Source organism: Hippopotamus amphibius, chromosome 1 (genome assembly GCF_030028045.1).
Source record: "Hippopotamus amphibius kiboko isolate mHipAmp2 chromosome 1, mHipAmp2.hap2, whole genome shotgun sequence".
In the NCBI taxonomy this organism is placed as follows: domain Eukaryota; kingdom Metazoa; phylum Chordata; class Mammalia; order Artiodactyla; family Hippopotamidae; genus Hippopotamus; species Hippopotamus amphibius.
The window spans coordinates 113,626,877-113,651,387 of record NC_080186.1 but is presented as its reverse complement, the minus strand read 5'-3'; the positions used below and the strand labels follow the sequence as shown (position 1 = coordinate 113,651,387).

At 42.5% G+C, this 24,511-nt stretch overlaps 1 protein-coding gene across 1 annotated transcript; it reads left to right on the top strand.

The window, feature by feature from the left end:
* The first annotated feature begins 15,412 nt into the window (after positions 1 to 15,412).
* MCL1 (MCL1 apoptosis regulator, BCL2 family member) lies at positions 15,413 to 18,938 on the top strand. Its single transcript, XM_057722320.1, has 3 exons — positions 15,413 to 16,202; positions 16,552 to 16,799; positions 17,351 to 18,938. Exons 1-3 carry the CDS (start codon positions 15,512 to 15,514, stop codon positions 17,465 to 17,467), a joined length of 1,056 nt encoding a protein of 351 aa, XP_057578303.1. The 5' UTR covers positions 15,413 to 15,511; the 3' UTR covers positions 17,468 to 18,938.
* Positions 18,939 to 24,511: the final 5,573 nt, after the last annotated feature.

Below are 24,511 nucleotides of genomic sequence, written 5' to 3'. Positions count from 1 at the left end.
TCAAGAGATATATGAGAAGTACAATCAGTAGACCTTGATGTGGGGGGTGGGACTTGGGAAAAGACAGGACTCTAGTAAAAAATTCCGAGACTCCTGGCCTGAGTTACTGGGTAAATGATGATGCCATAATCCAGAGGGAATACAGCTGGGAGAGTAAGTTTAGCAAGGAAGACAGTGAGTTCAGTTTTGCGGAAGAGTTGATACGAGGTGCCTAGAGGACATCCGAAAGTAGGTTACTAGTAAGTTACTGGATTTATGAGTCTAGAAGTTGGAAAAAAAAAGTCAGAATAGGAGATATAGATTGTGTAGACTTCAAGATATACTAGTAAAGTCATGGACGTGAAAGTATATAGAGCAGAAAGACTGAAGAACTGACCCTGATGAAGGCTAACATCTGAAGGGAATAGAGAAAAGGCCCCAACAAAACAGGAGAATCAGGAAGATGTCGTGCCCAAGGACAGGGTTTAATGGAGAAAATCAGTTAATAGTGTAAAATGCTATTAGAAGTTAAGTTTAAAAATGAGACTATCTCACCTGTGTAGTAAAAAGTGCCCCCAAATTTCAGGAAAGCAGTGTGCCAAAATCACGAATAACTATTTGTCAGGATTATGGTTTAAGGGGTGTGTGTGTGTGTGTGTGTGTGTGTGTGTGTGTGTGTGTCCACTCTGTACTTTTCAGGATTTTGGCAACGAGCATGTATTTGATCATTAGAGGTAATTTTAATTTTCTAAAAACAAGAATAAGATCACAAAATGTTTTTTAAAAATGGACTAAAAGGTGTCCATTTGATTTGCCAGTTAATAACTTTTTTGAGACCAGTTTCAGTGGATTGGTAGAGGTATAATCTTGCTTGTAAAACTAACTGGTATATGAAGGCTTTGTTGTTTGTTGTTTTTTAGGATCATTTTGGAATGACAGGCATGTACATTTACCAGGTAAAAGGAACAAGTAAAAGTTAGAAGCTCGGTAGAGAACAGCGATAACCAAAAAGCAGAGTTCCAAAAAGAAACGGGGTGGGGGGGAGTGGAGACAAGAGCTCAGGTGGATGTGGTTAATTAAACAATAGTTCAGCAAAAATTTATTGCACACTTACTCTGTGCCAACCACTACACAGGTGAGGTGCTGAGGTTAGTCTAGTTCGCAAGTCAGCAGAGTAAGAAACTGGTCTAAAACAGGAGGATATATACCTCATCCTGCTTGAGACTCAAGATGAAGATATAACAATGGGTAAACTCACAGCTGTTTGTGAATAGGGGTAGGTAATTGATGGCAGTCCTTGTCTGACAGCTTCCTTGTTCTTTGTGGAACAGGATGTGAAGTTGCTACTTGAGAGTTACACGGAGGTGGGAGTTAGGGGGCTTAAGAAGAGTGGCCATAGTGTTGGAGAGAAGATGAAAGGGAAGGAGGATGAAAGAGAGATGACAAAGAATACTATGTAAAAGAGTTAGTTAACAATGTTGAGGGTCTAACAGAAGCTATGAATGTGTAATCCTTGGAATGCGTCATCCATTGTAATGGTATCAATCCAAGTATTTCTACTGTTTTCTCTAGCAACACCCAGCTACCTGGGTACAAGAGCAGAGAAGGTGTATTATTGTGTAGATCCTGGATCATGATTTGTAGACAGATGAGGAGGATTGACAAGGGAACAAGGGGATTGAAAGTGCTGGTGAAAGGAGGAGTCCACCCGGTTCAGACTAGGTAAGAAGGTAGGCTCAGGAAGGTATGACAAACTCTGGTCAAGAGAAATCTTGATAAGGTCAAAGAGCAGATGATTTCGAAATGAAAGAAGTGATAAAGCTGGAAGCTCAGGACATGGTGTCAGAATGATTTTGGAGTTTAAGACTTCAGAGTTGGAACTCTCGCATGTAATGACAAGGGCAATAGGAACAGCTGTTTTATGTGGAGTAAAGGTAAAGATCGTTGGAGTGTTAAGGCGCTAGAGGAGTTTCCATATCCAACTGCCAGGGTAGGTGGCTCATGTGTTTGAGGTTTTGTTCTCTCTTATTAAACCCAACTGTATTTTTTTTTAGAAAAGGAAAATTGAAGTGTCTAGCTTAGAAAACAGCAACAGCAACAACAAAAGAATTATGGGCTTAGAGTGTTGGGTCAATAAATCAAGGTGTTTAAATGAATCCAGAATTATGCAAGACTGGGGAGGAGAAGATGAAGCCAACTGCCAGTCCTGGTATAGGAGTGACCACAAATAGCAGAGAATATGAAGGAGAGTGTAGCTTGACGGAATGAACTCCAAAGCAGGAGGGGTAGCATGCAAATATCTTGGAAAAATAAGGGCCTGAAAATGATACTAGGGAACCAGGAGTATCTCAGTTCCCCCACTTTCTGATATAGGTGGGAAAAACCCTCTAGGTCTGCACATAAAGCCATGTTTGGGGGTAACCTCAGTGTAATTTGAATGAGTGGGTTGAGGGAAATTCTCTAAAGAGGAGTTTCTGTGTGAGGCATCAGAGAAATGAGGGGACCAAGGATGAAAGTATAAGTAGGAGAGTTCTGCATTTGGGGCAGGGTCCAAAGATTGTAGAGATGGCTGCCACTTGTGCAATGAATTAGCCTTAAGATTCCCAACTTTGGTTCAAAAGTTGTTGGTACCAGTCTTGACTGGAGGCCCCTTAGAGCTATGGAGTCCAGTCTCCTCAGGCCTGCCTCTCAGGGTTCTGAGGGGAAGATTAAGCATCCATCTCTGAGAAGACATTCTAGGAAAAGGAGAATGGAACAGTAGTTTGAACAATGATTACAAAGAGGAACAAGTAAGCTAGACTAAAGCGAGCAACTGGAGGAGGGTCCTTCATTCACTCCTTTATCAAGTATTTATTGAACTCCTACCAGGGCTTTGTCTTGCTCATTGCTTCATCCCCAGCATCAAGTGTTTGGCACATATGTGTTCAATGAATGTTTGGTTAAGGAATAAACTGTTCACTAACTTATGTTCAGATTAATCTGTAAGTATTCAAAAAAATAAATAAAAAGAGTTTGACCTCTTTAAACAGTCTCTGAATGCAGCAGTAGTGGTTAAGCAGGGAAATGAAACTTCTAATGAGAGAGCGATGTTGGAAGGTTCCTCCCCACACAGAGCTGGGTCTCTCTTTTGGGAAACTTTTAGATGAGCCACATGACTAACAATGAACAGGTAAAGGCCAAGTGCACAGAATGTCAACCAATGTTTCTGTAAAATATTAACTTATGACAGGAAGAGAGCACTAAATACTGACAACCACACTGTGGTAAAGTGGCCCCTTCAGGTAAGAGAAGTTTTTGGTATAAACGGAAGTTTAGTGACACAGGCACTTAATGTTTTTAGATGGACTTTTTCTGAACCTTCTTCTGACATGTATTTATCATGGGTAGATACTAGAAATTAATACAAAATATGAACTCTTAGTTATTAAATCTTTATTATTATATTTAGATTGAAAAGACTGAACCGAACAAAATTTACAGTCCAAGAACTTTTCTCAAATTATTCATATTAACTGCTCCAGCTACATACCCACCAACAAGCATCACTTTAGTCGAGTGCCAGCTACCTACCTACCTTACAGTTCCAAACCCAATTAGTGACATCAAACTGATCCTTATGCTAGAATATTTATATTTTTAACTGCATGTAAAACTCTCATGGTGGAAATTCAAACATAAGCAGACCTATGGGGGAAATTTTTTCTTTGGGGGGGGATGGATAGAGGCAACTTAATCTGTCTTCTTACCCACTCTGAATCAGGTGGATTCCTTGAACTGTCTTCCACCAGCATCTTTAATCACCCCACGTAGATACCACCTACTCAAACATACAAAGCATCACTCAGTGATCATGAGTCCTGGTTTAACATTAAAGTCTGTGTCTGGAGCACGTTTTATGATCAGGAAAGTCTGAATCACCCTCAGACTTCCCTCCATTGCGTTTCTGAGTCATTTCCTTTTCTATTGACCCAAACTGGGTACAGCTACATGCAAGAACTATCCAAACTACAGAGTTTTGGAACTAAAGGAACACTTGAGATCACTGAGTTCAGTGAAACTGGCCAAGAGACAGTACCTCGTTGTACATCCTCTGTCAGGCAGCTTTGCCTCTACCCAGGGGCCTCTTCTCTAGAAGCTGACTTTACAGCAAATTTGGGACTCCAGCTTAAATTTATCTTTGTTAGAAGTAAACAAACAAAATACTTGATTTGGAAGTTTGAGAACTAAGGGCCCAGGGAAAGAAGCTGGCATCACATGGTATTCCCTTCAAGTAACTTGACCTATCACTGGTGCTGCTGCAGTGGACCAAGGAGACTTGTGTAGGACCAGCATCTTCTAACTTTCAACCTTGGGACTATTGATATTTTGGACTTTGTTATGGGAGCTGCCCTATGTATTTTAGGATGCTAACAGCATCTCTGTGCTCTACCCCCTAGATGCTCAGTTAGGACAATAAAAAATGTCCCCAGACATTGTTAGATGTCCTCTGGGATCCCGTGGTTGGGAACCACTGTGCTGACTAAAGGAAGAGGCTCTTGTAACTCAAGCCTGGGGCTATTTAATCCTCTTAGCAGTATCTCTTCTTATTCCTACACCCTTGTGCCTGGTTTCCCTCCCTCACCTTTCCCTCTGGGGCCACCATGCCCTCATCAGATGGGATCCTCTGACCTCTCTATACCCTCAGTGGCCCTGAAAGGGACACCTGGGGTGAAAATGGGAAGCAAAAGTTTCTACCCTTCCCCTCTTGCACCAAGGGGATCCCCCTGGCTGGACAGGAATTTACATAATTGGTTAAAACAAGACAAAATGTATGCAAGGCTTAGCTCTTAACTGTAACTGCTGTGAATCAAGGAGAGAGAAAGGCTTTAAGCTCCTTTCCTATCTTGAGGGTGGGCTGGGAGGGAGTGATGAGGGCATACCAAAGAAATCTGCCTTTTCTGCACAATTTCCCTTTGACTCAGCCATCCTACTTCCCCTCCCCAGCCCACACTCATCCTCACCAGTGCCCACATTTAGACACTGCAAGCCTGTGTTGTCATAGAAAGACATAAACCAGATGGTTGCTATGACGATTTGTTTACACACACACACACACACACACATACACATACACACACCCCTAGGGCGTGGCCAGGCTGAGCAGTGGGGATAAATGGCAGTTCTTACTGGAACATGCATTTTTCTTTCTTTTAATTTGCTATGTATTATCCTGCCGCTTCTATTCTCCCCACAGTTTCATGCTTCTCATTCCTGCTCCCAGATGACACTTCCCACTGACCAGTACTGTTCTTAAACATCTCCTTTGCCTCAGGAAGTCACAGTTTAAGAAAAGAATTACTTAACCTTTTTGAACCTCAGTCCCTTAATCTGTAATATAAAGATAATTATAATACAAACCTTATATGACTTTTGTTAGAATTAAATTAGATATATGTAAAGAAACTTGTATCATGGCTGGTAACGTGCATGCTCAGTAAATGGAATTTGTTCTTATGTTAAAATGCAAACCTGCTCTGGGGCATCTGGGAGCAAACCACAGGTGCCTTTGGAAATTTGGCTTGTGCATCCTCTCTGGTAGTAGAAAAAAGCTATTGTGATAGCTTTGTCCTGTGGGATGATGGAAGAGCAGAATTGTGTGAGGAGGGAAGATTGCTTTGTATTTTGCCTTTGTCTACTCAGCTGGAAAGCTGTTTTGGGAAGGAAAATCTGGGTATAAGATCTCTTCCTTTCTGCAGTTTGAAATGAAAGCCACAGGAAAGAAAAGACACAAGACATAAAATCATTGCCTGGCTGCAATGGAAGAGTATAAAGGAGACAGAGTGCTCTCTGGGCCTTTGACTCTGGCTACCCTTCTCCAGCAGACCCCTATCCAAGAGGAGGCTGCCTGTGTTGGTGTAACAGGCTGGGGCTTATTCCTACTGTAGATTCTGTGCATGATGTCTATTGAATTTTTTTCGAACAGAAAATAAACCAAAAAAACCCTGGAATTTTCTAATATCAGATACAGGGCAGGTAGTTCCATCCCTGAAAATAGGTAAGATTTCTCTTCTTCAGCTTGAATTTAGTGTAGAGCTATGTTCCTGCAGGAGGTCTCAGTTCCTCCCAACACACTGAGAAAATAGAAGAAAACAGTATGCACCTTGCATTTTCACCTCTGTCCTGTTTCACAGAATAGATGTTACTATCCTGCTTTTACAGGTTAAAACAGATTTGATTGAAAAAAGGAAAGATAAATTCTAAGCTGAGAATTGTAGTTACATCTGGAAGGGAGTTAGGGGAATGGGAATGAGGGTGATAATCAAAGGAAATTTAGTTTCATCTATATTGTTTTGCTTTTTTACAAGGAGACTATTTACACATTCATTATGTGATTAAAATTAAATTTTGATTTAGAAGGTAAGAATATTTTATAAATGTTTAACGAAGCTCGGAAAAGGTAATTTATCTCAGGTCATTTGGTAATTGACAGACTCCAGAGTCCATGGCCGCCCCTCCCTGCACCCAAACCCACAATGTCCTATGTACACCCTCACAGAGACCTAGGTTTGGAGCCAAGAGGGAGTCCTGAGCTTTCCCTCTCATGGGCAGTGGGGTCATTGCAGTGAGCCCTAGACCTTAGCTTGGCTTTTTTTATCAGTAAAGGGAGGCATAACCAAACAATGTCTGACCAACTTGATGACTACCCTGTGACTTGGCCTGTGAAGTATGACTAAGTCACATAGACTCGAAGGTAGGGAATGAGGAAGGATGTAAAGCAGGATTGATAAAGGAGATGATGTTTGACACTTAAGATGTTAATTGGATATTTCAGCTGGGGTACCAAGATATAATAGACATGAAATTCCAAAGGGAGACACCAGACAGAAATGCAGAGGTTTAAAGGAAATTACCAAGGATCTGTTCCACAAGTCTTAAATCCTCTCACCCACTGCAAGAGTATAAAAAGTGGGGATAGGGTTTACAAATGAGATTTCTTTGGAGAGAGCTACTACCATGTTGTAAGCCACATCCAATCGGGAGAAGAAGGCATAGGGAGTACTTCCCCCTTCTCAAGCCTAGAAGGAGGGGCCTTAAGGGACCACTGAAGCATTTGATATTTGTTCCTGGGTAGGAGGTGATCATTAGACTGTGTATGACTCATGGTTGAGGAATTTCAAGGCGAAGGTTGGCTAACAAGGGAGCCTGAGGTAACAGAGCAGACAGCTACATCTTGGAAGTAACTGCACTCCCTTCTGACAAAGGGTCAAATACACATGAATCCTGGGAGCCAAGTATGGAGCCAGTGTAAATCCTGCTCAAGAGAACTTCCTGGACACATAGTGGGACTCTTTACAAAAAGTTCCAAGTAAAATGGACCTCTGGAAAACAAAATGATGAAGGGGGAGTGGTGCCCATAGAAATACAATGCATCATCTCACTTCAGGGAAGCTGATATTGCCATTGAAAGGCCCAGCAGGGAAGCCTCTGATGGATCCACAGAAATGCCCACGAGACAGTCAGCTTTCAACATCAGCATGAGAAGAGTATGAAGCCGCCAAGAATATTCCTCCCTCTTCCTTCTGCCCCATTCCAGGAGGTGTCAGTGTCAGCATCTAGGAAGTAGATGAGAAGCCAACTACCACTCTTCCAACAAAGGCAAGCTTGCAGGCTATACTGATCCTCGCTGTGGGATGGAGATACTCTCACCTAGAATGAAGACTACTGTGTTTGTTCATACATTTCTGAATCAAGAGTCTGTTCTGGGACTTCCCTGGTGGTGCAGTGGTTAAGAATCTGCCTGCCAATGCAGGGGACGTGGGTTCGACCCCTGGTCCAGGAAGATCCCACATGCCGTGAAGCAATTAAGCCCGTGTGCCACAACTACTGAGCCTGCACTCTAGAGCCTGTTAGCCACAACTACTGAAGCCTGTGCACCTAGAGCCTGTGCTCTGCAACAAGAGAAGTGGCCACAATGAGAAGCCTGCACACTGCAACGAAGAGTAGCCCCCACTCACTGCAACTAGAGAAAGCCCACATGCAGCAACAAAGACCCAATGCAGCCAATAAATATAAATAAATATTTTTTAAAAAATACCTATAAAAAGAAAAAAGAGTCTGTTCTGCTACTTAAAGTGATTGCAAAACTGTTACCTAAAGGTGATGAAATGTTAGCGGGGATGCTGGAATTTTCATCCAGGTCAGAGGGAAACCTCTCCTATTGAAATAAATTTTGCAGAGGCAGGAGGAGACAAAATTGAACTTTAATTTTTATTACATCCCTTCAACTGGTACTTGTTAAACATTCCAACTATCATCTTTGTATTCTCTGAGGCATTTAATTGGCACTCACGGAATGAGATTATTCTTTCCAGTCTGTAATCCAAAAATGCTAGTCTTTTGAAAGGCTAAGATCCTCTCCACAATAAAACAAGTGAAAAGAAGGGAGTTTTAGGGATTTGGGGTTTGGGAAATCTGGCTGAGACCAAAGGAATTTAAAGTAGACTCTTATTTGGAACCTTGAAGATCATCTAGTTCTAATTCTTCCTAATTAATCTTTTCCACAGCATCCCTAACAAGTGATCATTTAGTTTTTTCTTGAATAACTCCAATGTCTTAGGATTTACTACTATCTTCACCCTCATTAAAACCCTTCAAGGGACTTCCCTGGTGGTCCAGTGGCTAAGACTCCACACTCCCAGTGCAGGGGGCCTGGGTTTGATCCCTGGTCAGGGAGCTAGATCCCACATGCCACAACTAAGACCCAACACAGCCAAACAAAAAGGTATTTAAAAAAAATAAAATAAAATAATACATCAATTGATCCTCATCATAAAAAACAAAACAAGCCAAAAAACTCTCCATGTGAGGACCACTTCTCTCTACATGTAATTTCACTAGTCTAAACATTCTCCCTTCCCTCAGTTATTGCTCCTTGACATGGTATGGACTCCTGGCATCTCCCCCTGACTACTTTCTGGATGAGCTCAAATTGTGTCAACATGCCTCTCTAAGTGTGGTCCAGATGTGACCTGACTGAGCCAAGTAGAAATAAATCACCACCTCCTGGTTGTAGACTTGGACTGTGAGAGAGCCTTAGGTCCCCTTTGATTTTATTCAGTACTAACCCTGTCACATTATTGACTCATTAAAACTAACTATAACCTAGAGGTGTAATTTTGGGGATGAGATAGGGTTGCTTTGATTTATTTGGACTTTATAAATAATATATAAATACATTTACTTTATAAAACTTGTAAATAATAGAGATTAAAATATTCATTCAAGAAAACTACAGACAGGGCTTCCTAGGTGGCGCAGTGGTTAAGAATCCGCTTGCCAATGCCGGAGACATGGGTTCAATCCCTGCTCCAGGAAGATCCCACATGCCACGGAGCAACTAAGCCCGTGCACCACAACTATTGAGCCTGTGCTTTAGAGCCCGTGAGCCGCAACTACTGAGCCCATGTGCTGCAACTACTGAAGCCCACGTGCCTAGAGCCTGTGCTCTGCAACAAGAGAAGCCACGGCAATGAGGAGCCCGCGCACCACAATGAAGAGTAGCCCCCACTCACTGCAACTGAAGAAAGCCTGCGCACAGCAAAAATGACCCAACACAGACAATAAAATAAATAAATAATAATAATAAAATAAATAAATAAATTTTAAAAAAAGAAAGAAAACTACAGACAAAGGCAGAGTCTTCCTTGATCATTGTCCCAAATCCTGGTCCTTTAATTATATATCCTTCCAGACTTTTTCCTGTGTATTTACATGGATATATAGTTACACGTAGAAACGTAGCTGTACAGGATTTTTAAAACATAAATGGTATCAGATGGTTTGTGTTATTCTGTGTCTTCTTTTTTCTCTTAACATGATTCAGAGACCTTTTCATATCGGTGCATATAAAGCTATCTCACTCTTTGTTGCTGCTATAGTAAGGATCCCATAGTGTGAAAGTATCACAGTTTATCTAACCATTCTGTTGTTGGCCATATAGATTGTTTCCAGTCTTCTGTTATTACAATGTTTCACAGATAATCGAACAATTGCAGGCTCCATTGTCAGACTTCACAGAAGAGAAGTCTGAGTTACATATCCCAGGACAAAAGGAGAAAAATTAAAATTAAGTAGTAAACCAAGTCCCTTTCATGGCTAGTTCCCTCCTTGTTATTCTTTTTTTTTTCTTTTTTTTCTTTCAAGAGCGTCTTTGCTAGTCTTGGCCCTTTGATCTTCCAAGGGCTGATCTTCCATTCTAAACTTATTATCCATTTCCTTATTTGGGACTGCAGTCAATCTGTACATCAGTTTGAGGAGAATTGACATTTTTACAATTAGGAGTCTCCCTATATGTGAACATGGTTTGTGTCTCTATTGGGGTTTTTTTTTTTGTTTTTGTTTTTGTTTTTTATTTTTATTGGTTGTGTTGTGTGGGTCTTTGTTTCTGCACGCAGGCTTTCTGTAGTTGCGGAGAGTGGGGGCTGCTCTTCATTGCAGTATGCAGTCTCCTTATTGAGTCTCAGTATGAGTCTCCTTATTGGCTTCGCTTGTTGCGGAGCATGGGCTCTAGGCTCGTGGGCTTCAGTAGTTGTGGCTTAGTTGCTCTGTGGCATGTGGGATCTTCCCCGTCCAGGGCTTGAACCCGTGTCCCCTGCTTTGGCAGGCGGATTCTTAACCACTGCACCACCAGGGAAGCCCCTCTATTGGGTTTTGCTTAATATATTTTATAATTTGCTTAATAGGATTTTATAATCTTCTTCATATAGTTTTAAACATAGTGGTAGAGACTGCTGGTTATGCTTCCTTTCTTATGTAGTAACAGAGCCCTCAATTTTTAGCTGGGCACACAGACACTCAGAATAAAGACTGTATTCTTAGAATAAAGACTCCTTTGCAGCTAGAAGACCATGTAACTAATTTCTAGCTAACAGGATATTAACAACAACAAAAAAAAGGTATGCAACTTCAGGGAAGTGTCATTAAAGAAAGCTAGATACCCTTTGCCTTCCCTTTTCTATTGTACTTCCTGCTGGTTGGAATGCAGATAACATGGGTAAAGCTAGCCATCTTGGACCATGAGGTAGAAAAGTATGTATGAGGATCACAGAACAACCCAATAGAAGGAATATGAGTTCCTGATCATTATGGAACCCCCATGCCAACTCTGGGTTTGTTGGAAAGAACTAAGAATGAATACTGGATAAGGCAACTTGCAGTGTCTGTCACACCTTCTGAAAGGCTACTGAACCGCAGTTCTATGCTAGTGTTACCTGTGGAGACTAGGGCCTGAAATTATGATCTTGTAGGCAAAGATGATAGATTGTGGTGGCAAGGTAGGAAAATACTGATACTGAAGGCACACTATGAAAGAGCATGGTATTCAGTTAGAAGTGTAGGAAATGTTCAACTAAGCAAGAAGTTCAGTTAATGATTTTGACATAAAAACATGAGATCAACCTTTTCAGAGTGTGATCAAGGATAATCTTTAGAGATTATTTATGGTCACAGGGGGAGTGTTTGGGAAAAATTATGTACATTTTAGAAATAAGGCAAAAAGACGACTACATGATCTTTTAATATCACGTTAGAGCATTTTCAAATAAGTCCACCTGAGGGTCACTAGATTATCTTGGGGAATGTAATTTTGTTTGATTAGCACCCAGAAGTTTTACAACCCTCAAAAATTAGAGGGAAAAAAAATTAGAGGGTAATGTGATTGAATATGGTATGAAGAGGCCTAAGAAATAGCTCAAAAGCAGAAGATTAGCCTCAATTTAAAAAAACAGAACAAGGTACTCCAGTAGTTCTGGAAATTTCTATCAGCCGAGTAGAGAGTCTCCCCATACTTGAGTTACATATAGGGCCTCAAAACAAAACAAAATGAAAACAAAAACACTGCTTTACTAGGCTAAGGAGTAAAAGGGTTGAGTAATTAAGAGAAACAGTAAGGACAAGAGCAAGACTTCTTTAATTAGAGAGGAGGGAAAGCAACATGAGATATTAAGTATGCCCAATTTCAGGCCCCAAAGAGTGGAGAACAAGACTATTAGAGGGGACTTCCCTGGCGGTCAAGTGGTTAAGAATCTGCACTTATACTGCAGGGAGCACAGGTTTGAACTTTGGTCGAAGAACTAAGATCCTGCATACCTCACGGCATGGCAAGGAGAAAAAAAAAAGAGTACATCTTAGATCCTATACTAAGACTTTTTTTTCTATTTTGAAATAAATGATGTAAATGAATTCTCTGAAACAAAGGCACATTTTAAGGAGGAAATGTGCTCACAGTTTCGGGACATTTCAAAGGATTCATGCCTACATGAAAGAATGACATAGTCAGGATGTCAACAATGCTTTTCTTTTCCAGTTCAGGACTGTGGCCAATACAGTTATCCTAAGAACAAGAGCCATTCTTGATAAGGAGCATGTACAAATCCAGAGGCTCCTGTGACTCTGAGTGATGTTAGGGATCAGAAGACTCTCTAAGTGAACTAAAATTCCCAGAGGACGTGACCTCCCAGACATCCTGGAAACATGCTGATACCTTGCCTCTAAGCTGCATAGACCCTTTCCCCGACTGGTGAGAGTAGTGGTTCTCTAGGGCAGTCCATAGTAGTCTGGAAGGTGGTCTACCTGTTAATCTTGTATAACACGGACGCCTGTTTTATGATAATGTCACATTCTGTTCTTTCATCCTCTTAGTCATCAAGCCCTATAGACTCAGCCTCCACAGTGTGATGTTATTTTTCCCATTTCCACTACCACCACCTGAGTTCAGGTCACCATTCTTTTTTTTTTTTTTTAATATTTATTTATTTAGTTGTGCAGGTCTTAGTTGCGGCTGGCAAGCTCCTTAGTTGCAGCTCCAGGGCTCCTGAGTTGTGGCATGTGAACTCTTAGTTGCAACATGCATGGGGATCTAGTTCCCTGACCAGGGATTGAGTCCAGCCCCCTGCACTGGGAGCACAGGGAAGTCCCTAATTCTTGCCTATCATATGGCAGTAGCCTCCTAATTTATTTACTTCCAATCCTTTCTCTCTCAATCCATTCTAAAACCAACAGAGTAATAAGCCCAAATCAGAGCATATATCATGGTACTCTGGTTCTTAGAGGTTCCCAACTGCCTAGAAATATTCTAATAAGCTCTTCAACTGGCTTTCAAAGCCCTCAACAGTATGACCCCATCCCGCTTTTCTAGCCTTTGTATGTCCCATATTAGTAAATATTCAGATTTATCCATTCAACAGTGGAGTGTTTGTCATGGGTCATGCATAGCTAGGGTTACAAAGGGAAACAAGGTAAGTGTCTTCATCAAGGAGACAGCCGGTGGAAAAGATGGATAAAACTGAAGAGCAGCCTGTGTGGAAGAAGGAAAACCAGGAGAGTATGGTGCCCTAAAAGGCACATGTAGAAAGTTTCAAGTAGGGAATGATTAAATACATGTTAAATACTGCTGAGAGGTCAAGTAAAATGAGGACTGCAAATTAACCACTGGAGTTTGGCCATGTGAGGGTCATTACTGACACTGACAAGAATGGTTTCAGTGGAGTGGTGGGAATGAAAGCTTGATTGGGGTAGGTTCAAGAGAGAAAAGAAAGTAAAGTTGAAGATTTTTGCTATAAAGGGGAACATCAACAATTTAGATTTTAGGGACTTCGCTGGTAGCCCAGTGGTTAAGAATCTGTGCTTCCACTGCAGGGGGCACAGGTTTGATCCCTGGTCGGGGAACTAAGGTCCGGCATGCCGTGCAGCACAGCAAAAAAAAAAAAAATTTACATTCTAGGGAAGGCTTTCTAAAGATGTGAGAGAAAACATCAAGTTTGTATGCCGATGGAATGATTCCATAGGTAGAAAGAAAGTGATGATGCAAGGGATAACTGCAAGTACTTGAGCAGGCAAAGGAGATGGGATCCAGTGCACAAGAGGCTGATCTGAGCAGACAAGTTTCAATCATTTCAACCGTAGGAATGGCAGACAGAATGGAAACAGGAGTAAATTAGTAGATTTGGTGGTGAGAAATGAGGTTTTTCTCTTTTGATTGCTTCCATTTTCTCAGTGAAGAAAGTTAACAGCTGAGAGTAAGGAAAGGAAGAGGGAATAATGGAGGCTTAAGGATAGAGAAGAAGATGCACAACAGTCATCTTGGATCACAGGAGGGTGACTTGGTTAAGAAAATGCAATAGGATTACTGAGCACTTGAGATTTCCGGCTATAATTAAGGTGAAACCTGCAACGCATTTCCTTTTTCAGCCTCTGAAGAAGAAAAAGCTTTTTGCACGCAAATTTGCTCAACCTCTCTCACCTTGATAAAATCGCATTCTAGAAAGCAGAACAGAAAAAGCTGCCTCTTCCATAAAATCTTTTTCCTCTAGCTCTCCTAGCCCAAAGTGAATTTTCCAATCTCTTAACTCCAATATTAAATTGTTGATGCCTCCTATAGAGCATAAATTCCATCTCACATTATGGTTAGTTGCTGTGCAAGACTGGAAGCTCCTTAAATAGAGAAATATTTCTTATTCACTGCAAACACAAGATGTTTCTCTCCATCCTCTCTGCCATATATTATAAATCTCCATGGTTCCAGGTCTTGCCCAAATACATAATTGTGCGGTACGGATGCCCTATTTCCTACTAAACTGGTATATTCAGGAATAGGAACCTTGCTCACCTTTCCTGCTTATGTCCAAATATTTTGCTCTTGAATTTTATCTATTATTATTTTTACAGGTCTTTTAACAAAAAGAGGTTGCTTCAATCAATGTTAATTCATACATATGGTATATATCAGGATACTTGTCCTCAAAGGATTTACCCCTAGAGTCAAATATCTCAGAAGAGGTGCTGATAGAGCAAGGCTTGTCTGTAAATAGCATCGGAGGGTAGAGATGGGGAATGGGGAGACAGGAATAAAATTTAGGTTGAGCACAACAATTTCGTTTTGTCAACACTACTAAAATGATTCTATAAGGCAGTCCACGGCGAGTCCCCTTTTCCAAAGAGCTGAGGAGGTGCAAAATAACTACAGGTCCCCAACAGTACCCTCTTATCCACATTATCTAAGACTGTTGCTCGCCACCCGTGGCAGAAGTTACTCATCCCCTTTCCTCAAAGTCTGAGTGACTCGATGGTTAAGACTGGAGTATGGGAAAAAAAGCATCCGGCATAAAAGCAACAGCAGGGGCTCGCCAATCAGCCTTCAGGGAAGCACAGCGAGAGCCATTATCAGCAGGCCGAGGTGGGCGCGGGGCAAAGCGCCAAGCCCACCAACCCCGTGGCCGGAGCCTGTGTGACGTAGCCGGCCGCGAGACGCTCCCGAGAAGCGGAAGCCCCGCCCTGCGCTGCCGGTTAGGTGTCGTGCGCAGTCTCCGGAAGATTCCGCCCCTTTCCCCTTTTAAGGATACAGTTTTTTTTTGAGTTGCTGACGCCACTGCGTAGGACTGGCCCTAAAACCGTGATCGAGGAGTGCCTCGCTCACTTGGCACTTCCTCTCTCCAAGTCAGGAGTCGGGGCCTCCCCAGTTTTTCTCAGGCGGCAGCGGCGGCGGCGGCGGTTTGCGATGTTCGGCTTCCAGAGAAACGCAGTAATCGGACTCAACCTCTACTGTGGGGGGGCCGGACTGGGAGCGGGCAGCGGCCGCGGCGCCTCGGCGCCGGGGGGGCGGCTTTTGGCTGCGGGGAAGGAGGCCCCCGCCCGGCGAGAGGGAGGGGGAGGGGAAGCGGGCGCGGTGATTGGCGGAAGCGCCGGGCCGAGCCCCCCGGCCACTCTCGCGCCCGACGCCCGGAGGGTCGCGCGGCCTTCGCCTATTGGCGCCGAGGGCCCCGACGTCACCGCGACCCCCGCCAGGCTGCCGTTCTTCGCGCGCCACCGCCTCTTGTCGCCGCCTGAAGAGATGGAATCCCCGGCCTCGGGCGCCATTATGTCGCCCGAAGAGGAGCTGGACGGGTGCGAGCCGGAACCTCTGGGAAAGCGGCCGGCCGTCCTGCCTCTGCTGGGGTTGGTGGGGGAGGCCAGTAACAGCCCCGGCACGGACGGCTCCCTCCCCTCCACGCCGCCCCCAGCAGAGGAGGAGGAGGACGAGTTGTACCGGCAGTCCCTGGAGATTATCTCTCAGTACCTCCGGGAGCAGGCAACCGGCGCCAAGGACGCGAAGCCGCTGGGCGGGTCGGGGGCCGCCAGCCGGAAGGCGTTAGAGACCCTGCGACGGGTCGGCGACGGGGTGCAGCGCAACCACGAGACGGCCTTCCAAGGTAAGGGGCTTCGCCGCGAAGGCCGCGCTGCCCTTTTCCTCAGCCCTTTGGACTCACCCACCTTGGGTGGGTGGAAACCGAAACGAGTCAGTGTTGAAATGACTCTCATCCTATTTCTGAAACCAGAATTTTCTGGCCGTGAGTCATTGTTTCCGCCCACTTGATTCTTTTGGAAATGGCAGCTCTGCTCAAAGCCCGGAAAGGGTGGGATGTCAGTTTTCAAGTGGGATCAGCCGGACTTCTATAGAGCCCGAATAGAGGTTTCCCCCGCCGTGGGTGGGCAGGCGAATCGTGCCCTGGTTTAGACAAAAAGAGGCTGTGAGAACCTGCATGCTTTTCTTCCTTTCAGGCATGCTTCGGAAACTGGACATCAAAAACGAAGACGATGTCAAATCTTTATCTCGAGTGATGGTCCATGTTTTCAGTGACGGAGTAACAAACTGGGGCAGGATTGTGACCCTTATTTCTTTTGGTGCCTTTGTGGCCAAGCACTTGAAGAGTATAAACCAAGAAAGCTGCATCGAACCATTAGCAGAAAGCATCACAGATGTTCTCGTAAGGACGAAACGAGACTGGCTAGTCAAACAAAGAGGCTGGGTAAGTTTGTTTTAAGGTTGAGGAGGGGACTTGGAGTGGAAATAGAGTGGAGGATTTTATAGAGAAAGGGGATATCTAAAGGTTTTTAAGATGCACAGCTCCTTTTTCAAGGCTCTGATTTATGGGCCTCTGGTGCTTGATGTTGTTTTTAGTTGGTCCATACAGATGGTGGTATGACTGTCTTGAATTGTTGCATCAAAAATCCTGGTTTTCTGTAGCCTGTTTTACTGGTTGAGTCTTTTGCTTTTGGTGTTTTATTATAATTCAGCTGGATACAGCTCACACCAGTGGATGCAAATTATGAAGAAATAAGAATCATCTGGGGATGATAGTAAATATATTCTTGAATGTGCCCCACCTCCCTTTTAACTGTATATATAATGTGTCTCCTTTGCAGTTTGGGGGTAAATAATAATTGGTTCATCATTGCCTTTGGGGGGGAACTTTAGATATTTAAATTCACCTTTTCTTTGTAAATAGTGTTTTTAAGCCAGTGGAAGCCCATACTTGAAAATGTGCTTTTCTTTCTTTTTTTTTTTTTTTTTCCCTAGGATGGGTTTGTGGACTTCTTCCATGTAGAGGACCTAGAAGGCGGCATCAGAAATGTGCTGCTGGCTTTTGCAGGTGTTGCTGGAGTAGGAGCTGGTTTGGCATATCTAATAAGATAGCCTTTTAAGTGCAATAATTGACTGTTAACCAACTCCAGCCACCAAACCCACACACGCCTGCTATGAGGTCAAATGTTTGTATGAAGTTGGACTTCAAGTTCTGCAGGCCATAACCTCCCAGAGTTCTGCTCTAGCAACGGAGAAAAGCAAGTGACAGGAGGCTTATGGCTAACAGGAATAAATACATGGGAAAAGTAGTTGCCTTGAAGAGTCACTGTCTGAAAGAAGCAAAAGAAGTGGAGTTCAGTTTCAGCAACAGGCAAACTTTGGGAGGCCATGGAGAAGGACTTTTAGACTTAGTGAAGATGGTAGGTGAAGAGACTTTAATTACCTTGCCTAGAACAGGAAAGTGGCCAGTAGGCACGCTAGTCATATAGTTCATTAAATATGCCCACTGAATTAACTTCTATAGTGTTAAAATAGAAGCACTAACAACGGCCAGTGGCATGTGTATAATGGTAGCTACAAGTAATAGAACTATGACTAGAAGCCTCAGTACTGTACAACAGAGTGTGAAGGGAAGCTTTTTCCTCTATAATTAGCTTTCCCAGGTGTGCTTCTTGAATAGAAAGTCCAAGTGCTCAGGATGTTTGTACCTGTCCTACTTTGGCTTGTTTGATTAGCCTAGTGTGGCCAAGAATACTTGACCTAAGGCTAAATTACAAATTTGGAATATTCTGTTTTTAAGATTAAAACTTGTATTTGTAAAATTGTATATTTACAGAAAATTATTCAAACGTAAAGTGAGAAGTCAAATTTCATACCCTTTTGAAATATACAATTTCTGTAGTTAGGAACCTATTTCTTACAGCTTTTCTATTCTAAACTTTGTTCTAGTCAGTTCTAGGTTGTATACAAAACCAACCTACCTAATTGTATACAGCCTGGTTGTAGTACAGCCATTCTGATTAGTAACTATGCAGGCTTTAATTTTCCTATCTGATTTTGGTGAGTATTTCTGAAATAGGTGTTTGGTTTCTTGGGGGTTTTTTAAACCTGGGACTGAGAAATTGAGGAATGGAAATTAATCCTTTTACTTTGTTACATGTGGGTTTTCAATAATTGAGTCAAGGTTTTAAGGTTTTATTTTGGGGGTGGGGGGGTGGGGCACTTGGACTGATGACTTGCAAATAATGGGCTCTGATTGGGCAACTACTTGAGTTTCTTCCATGTGATCTAATTTAACTGAATTTAAAACTGTGTGAAATTTAAACAGTTCCTGAGCTCATCTTCAAACGTTTTGCTAAAAGATTTTCAGCTGTTGCAAATGGAACTTATTAGGGGTATGTATAAAAAGATCACATCAGGTGGATTGGAGACATTTGATCCCTTGTTTGTTTAATAAGTTGTACAGTAATGGCTTGGAAAAGCCAGCTATAGTCTAACCATGGTGCTATTACTAGGCTTGCTTGTTAAACACAGGTCTAAGCCTAGTATGTTAATAAATACTTATTTCATTTCTATTAATGTTTCTCAGACTTTGTTTCAGATTTTTGCATTGACATCTCTATGCATTTCAGGCTTGATGTTTTATTGAACTTACTGTTTCTTTTCTGTCCTTCCTTGAAAGATTTGCTGCTTGTTTTGGCTCCCTCTACAGATACTTATAATTTATAGTTCCTACAAATTTACCTTGCCATCCCTGAACTCTTACTAGCCCTTTTAGTCTTTGGCGCTAAGAACCTAAGTGACTGCCCAAGGAGTCCACGGATCTTCATCCTTCTTGAATTTTATCCTTAGGAGGTGGCAGTACAGTGGGTTATGAGGTGAGAAGAGTCCCTTTTCCTTGGGCTAGGATCTTGTTGGTTGTTGCTTAATCCTATCTTTGGGGAGAAATTTTCAAAAGTCTCCTTAGGGATTTTCAGAGGAGGGAACAACATCTTAGGCGACTTTCTCTAGTTCCTTTGCATTTGAATATGCTCACTTAAAATTATAGAAATTGATGGGCTCAGAGTTATATTGATAAATTGATAAACCTCAGAGTTATATAAAAGCTGCTAGTAAACTGAAGAAAACTTCTAAATTGGAACCAGGGTCATTTTGAAAGCTTCAGCCTCTGAACATGACCTTTAGTATGTGGACTCCAGACAAAAATAGGCATGAAATGACTAAGAATGTAATAAGGGAACAATTGCCCTGCCTGCCCATCTCTAAGTTTTAAGGTCATCTAGCTAGAGCTATTTTTATCTGTGTATTTATCAATCTTGATCATAAACCACTTATTTATATCATGTCTATCTCTAAGGACCTGAAAGCACTTTATGTAGTTAATTAATCTTAAGATCTAGTTAAGGTGACTAAAAGGCCTGTTTCCCCATAGCCAGTTGTGGAAATAAGCACAGAGATATAGAATGATGGAGTTTAGGGGCCTCACTTCCCGTTTTCCTAGGTGTGACTGCTGAAATGTAGTTGAGGATCTTAAATGGATATTTTGGCTTAGAGGCTGTGAGGGCTTAGTAAGAAGCCCAAGTGTTTTGGGACAGGACGGGTGATTCTGTAGGGAGAAGAGGCACATGTTTTAAGTGCCAACTAGCTGCATAGTTCAGGCAAACCCTTCAAAATGGAAAGGGAGGGGGCTGCTTAGAAAGATGGCTCTCTCAGCAGCTTCTGTCTGTTTAATGCTTCTCTCAGGGAAAAACCTACAGTCCTCTAGTGTCATCTGTGTACATTCTCTTGGGGGTGAACACCTTGGTTTTGGTTAAAACAGTTAATGCTGTTTACGACTGTGCCAGGAAGGGTTAGGACCAACTACAAGCTAATGTGGGCTGTAAAATGTAGTGTGTTTCCCTGACTTCCTGTTTTTCCTGAGAAGAAAATAATAAATCTTTTATTCAAATGCAAGGTGTGGTATGGGTGTTTTCTAATCAAAGCCTGTTTTCTTTCCCCCTCTTTGGCAAGCATCTGAGGGAAGTCAGCTGAACAAATAAGTATAGGTGAATTAACTAGCAAAAGCCCCATAAAGCTGATTTGCCTTAGAGCAAAGGTCAGTTCCCTTCAAAATAACCCCTTCTTTCATTCAAATCAGAGGTGTTGGGCTTTTTAAAATTTTTTGGCCATGCCACATGGCATGTGGGATCTTAGTTCCCCAACCAGGGATGGAACCCGTGCCCCTTGCGTTGGAAGCACAGGGTCTTAACCAGTGGACCGCCAGGGAAGTCCTGGGCTTTTAATTACATGTATTACTGTTGTACTTTGGAGTAGTTCCTGTGCATTTTAATACAAAAATCAAAATCCCTGTTCCAATTTCTTCTAGTCACTAAGTGTTGGTAAGAGGGGTAAGAGGGTTCATTACAACAGTTATTGTATCTCCCTATCTCACTCAACCTTTTGAGGTGAGTGAAGGAGCTAGAAGAATTAACACCCAAAGTTAAGAGTTCTGATAAGGTTTCTGGTACTAATCTTTCAGTACTTTTCCCCTTTCCTCCCAAAAAAGGAGGTGAGAATAAGCAAGTCAATTTCAGAAGCCCTATCCTGTCTTTATTTTCAGCTACCTTGTAAGGGAGGGGAATCACCATGGAAATGTGCAAATATGAGGTTTGCATATTGGTTTTAAGCCCAGAGCACCAAATGCTAATCATGCAAACAGGATTCTGTGCTTTTCCCCTTTAAGGTTTTGTGCATTTCTGTTTGGCAGCCCCTCTTTTTCTGGAGCCTAACTACCAAAAGATGGCAGGTTTTTTTTTTTTTTATCATTACAAAGAAAGAAAGCTATTTTGTACATGTGAACTCGCAAACAGAGGTGTGGAGGGAGAGTAGCACAGGACAAGAGGGCTCAGATCTTGGTCAGAGTCTAGTTCTGCTGTGGATCACTATTGCTCCCATTGCTGTGTTGTGATGTGAAGCTAATTCTGTGGCAATATTCCTTAGTTTAACACTTTAAAAACTGGTCAAATAGTAACAGGTAACATGAGTTACTTAGGGAGTCAAAATAATCAACCCCCTCATTTGACACAACCAGACTTTTTCTTTCAGTTCCTGTTTTGCGACTTTAATGCCTGCTCTTGTTTCATTCTGTTTCAGAACATTTTTCTTAAAGCAGTTGTGACAGCTGGAGGGTTTTACAAAAGTTAAAGTGAAATAACTTGTACAACTGGTGTATAGCATGGCTCCAGCCAAATGCCCAGAGCACAGGTCATTAATTCCTAGAGTTCAAGTCTGTCTTAATTTATCCTAGTTCTTTTTGGCCCCACTTGTTCAATGATTACAGAACTTTGTCTTCTGGAACCCTCCCACACTATTCAGAGGCTTCTCAGTTTAAGATTTGAAAGCTTAACTTTGTCCCTCTTCCTTAGTTTGAGTTGTTACAGTGTTATCTTAGTTATGTGAAGCATGTGGAAAGATGGGGGTTGGAAATCTGCTTCCAGGCAGATGTAGCAGGACTTTCAGGGAATTCCCTGTTCTTCACTAATGATTCTTGTGAGGTTAAAAGAAGGAAAAAAAAAAATTAGGCTTTTGTACCCACACTATACCTGGTATCTCTTATAGGTCCTTTCTTTACTTAGATAGAGTAATAGTTCTTAACTGTGGGGAAACGTGTTGAGGCCAAGAATACTATGGATTTTACCCCTTCCAAGTATCCATTTCCAGGGCTTGTTTCTGCCATTGGGTTTCAGTATTCTTACCCACTTTGCCTTCTCTGGTCATCCCCTGTTCAGGGATTACTTTAGTTTATTAAGAATGTTTCAGTGCTGCAGTGAACTGGGACATTTAATGAGCTCAAGGCCGCCGGATGTTTGTTGAGTATTTTCATTTGCACTTTTGGATGCTGGAGTTATGAAAAGACTAATTCTTTCCCTCAACTCAATCAAAAGACTAGGGTGGAGTGGGAGGTTGGGGTTAGCAGGTGTAAGCTTTTATATACAGAATGGATTAAAAAAAAAAAAAACTAGGGAACACTCAAAAGAAACGTGACAACTAAGTGCAGGGTGATCTTTGATTGGATCCTGGATGAAAAAAGCTATAAAGGACTGGGGAGCAATTAGGGACATTTTTAATAAAGATATTATAAGACAAGGGGTGGAACAAAGCAGGGTGACAACTTCTGGAAGTAGGTGGTCAAGAAGGTTTCAAAATAAACATATGAGGTTGGACCTTAAAGTGAGTGGGAAACAGGCACAAAAGCATGGAGTTGGGAAAGAACCTCTGGTGGGGAGGAAAAGAGGGAGATTTGTAGATAACTTTTTTCTTCTCATTTCATCTTCCCTCCCTGCTTTCCTTCCCCATCACCATACATGGCCAGTGAATGTAGTATCTCTTCAGTTTCTTCCATTTAGGGCCTTATATAAAAGTATTGGAAAACACTAGTAGAAAAAAAAGATGTCTCTTTGGTCTCAGAAGTATGAATTTGGTGTAAATGACACAGCTGGATGGATTGTGTTTATTTGGGAAGTAAAAAAGACTTGGTTGTTTCCTCTATCTTGTTAAAGTGGTAACCCTGAACACACACAACCTAAGGATCACAGTGGTCACTGGATCCTGGTGTAGGAGCTGGTGTTGGCAGACCTGCTTTGACTAAAGTCTTAAGAGCATCACCTAGGTTAGCTCTCTCACACATCTCACCAGCCATCTTCACTGACCCAGATTCTTAGGGAAAGGAACCAGGGTTTTGAACAAAGACCCAGATTGCTATGTTCTCTACACAACAGAATTTAATAAAGAATAGCCCCCAAGAGTTATTTAACTGGACCCCAAGATACTGAATGATGATGGCTCCACTCCCTAATCCTATTCCCGTGGGAGACTCGATTACAGCTATTCCCATCCTGGTTCAAAAATTAGTTTGCTCTGACTGCCCAGACTTCCCCACAGGCTGCATTCTTGCCCATGAGCTCATTATTTTGGCTTCTCTGCCTGTATAAATCCACAGACTGCCAGAAGTCTCAGTCCCAGCCCCCTAGCTAGCTAGGGCTGCATTCCATTCAGAATTTCACCACCCCCGCATGGTCTCCCCCCCCCCCCCCACCGTGGTCACATGTGTATGTTTATTCAAGTTACCTTGGAACAAGGTGTGCTGGGAAAGAGCCAAGGAAGCAGACAAGGAAAAGTGTTTAACTGTTGGGTTTCTACTTGAATTAGGTGAATTTTCCACTTTCTTTTGATTAAGAAACGCCTTCACTCTGTGCCCCTAAAAACAGTTCATTTTCTAGTCTAGTAGGAGGAGCTGGTTTCAAAAATTTTGCTACACATTTCATAGACACCCCTATAGGGCTGGTATGACTCAGGTATTCAGACGGGGGTGGGGGTGGGGAGGGAGGGGTTTTCCCTAATAAACATCAGCTTCATAAACTTTATTCCTGAATATGCCTGGATCTTTCATGCATTCCATCCTCAGCTCACACCTCTATTCCTGAGGTTGCTTGGAGTGGTTCCCACCCATCTCCTGTCCTTGGTGGGAACGGGGAAGGGGGGGGGGCGCGGGGAGGGGTGACAGCTGGGCTGCTGCAAGGAGCAGCTGTTAGGTCTCACTGCTTTGTTGCTGAAATTTCCTGAGAGATAGCTTGTTTATTTCCTTAGACCCTGAAAGCCCAGATCTAAGGCAAGGTGGGACCCACTTAGGCTGAAGGGCTATGGGAAGGTTATTTCTCTTACTTTGTAAAGTTTTGGGTTAATAGTGTATGCCTAAGCAGTATACTCCTTTCCTGTCTCTCCTCTTCATCGTTAAAAAAAACAAAAAACAAAAAACAAAACTGCAGACTGAGACTGTGGGAGGTGACGTTTTTTCGTTTCTCAGAAATCCTCCGTGAAGCAAAGTAGAGAAACAGAAAGAGGGAAACAACTTTATGTCGAAATGAAATGAGTTTTTGTCTTTGTGTGTGTTTTGAAATGAGGTAGCTTGTTCTCAGCTTTAAGGAACAACAGCTCTACAGAGGAGCTTGGTAATGGTGGAGGAGTGATTGGTTTCTGCTTTGCCCCTTTCTCTCACCTAAAAGTTTGGTGGTTGGGGTCAGGTCTGAAACAGGATAGAGGTTCTGTATCTTCCTTCCCCCCTTGGTGGACCACGATGGATACATCAATCCATCACGGTGCTATTAAGTGAAAGAAAAC

Excerpts from the sequence above, each read along its gene's own strand:
- MCL1 (XM_057722320.1), top strand. The coding sequence starts at position 15,512 with ATGTTCGGCTTCCAGAGAAACGCAGTAATCGGACTCAACCTCTACTGT. Across the intron at positions 16,203-16,551 it reads CCACGAGACGGCCTTCCAAG|GCATGCTTCGGAAACTGGAC; the intron begins GTAAGGGGCTTC and ends TCTTCCTTTCAG. Across the intron at positions 16,800-17,350 it reads TAGTCAAACAAAGAGGCTGG|GATGGGTTTGTGGACTTCTT; the intron begins GTAAGTTTGTTT and ends TTTTTTCCCTAG.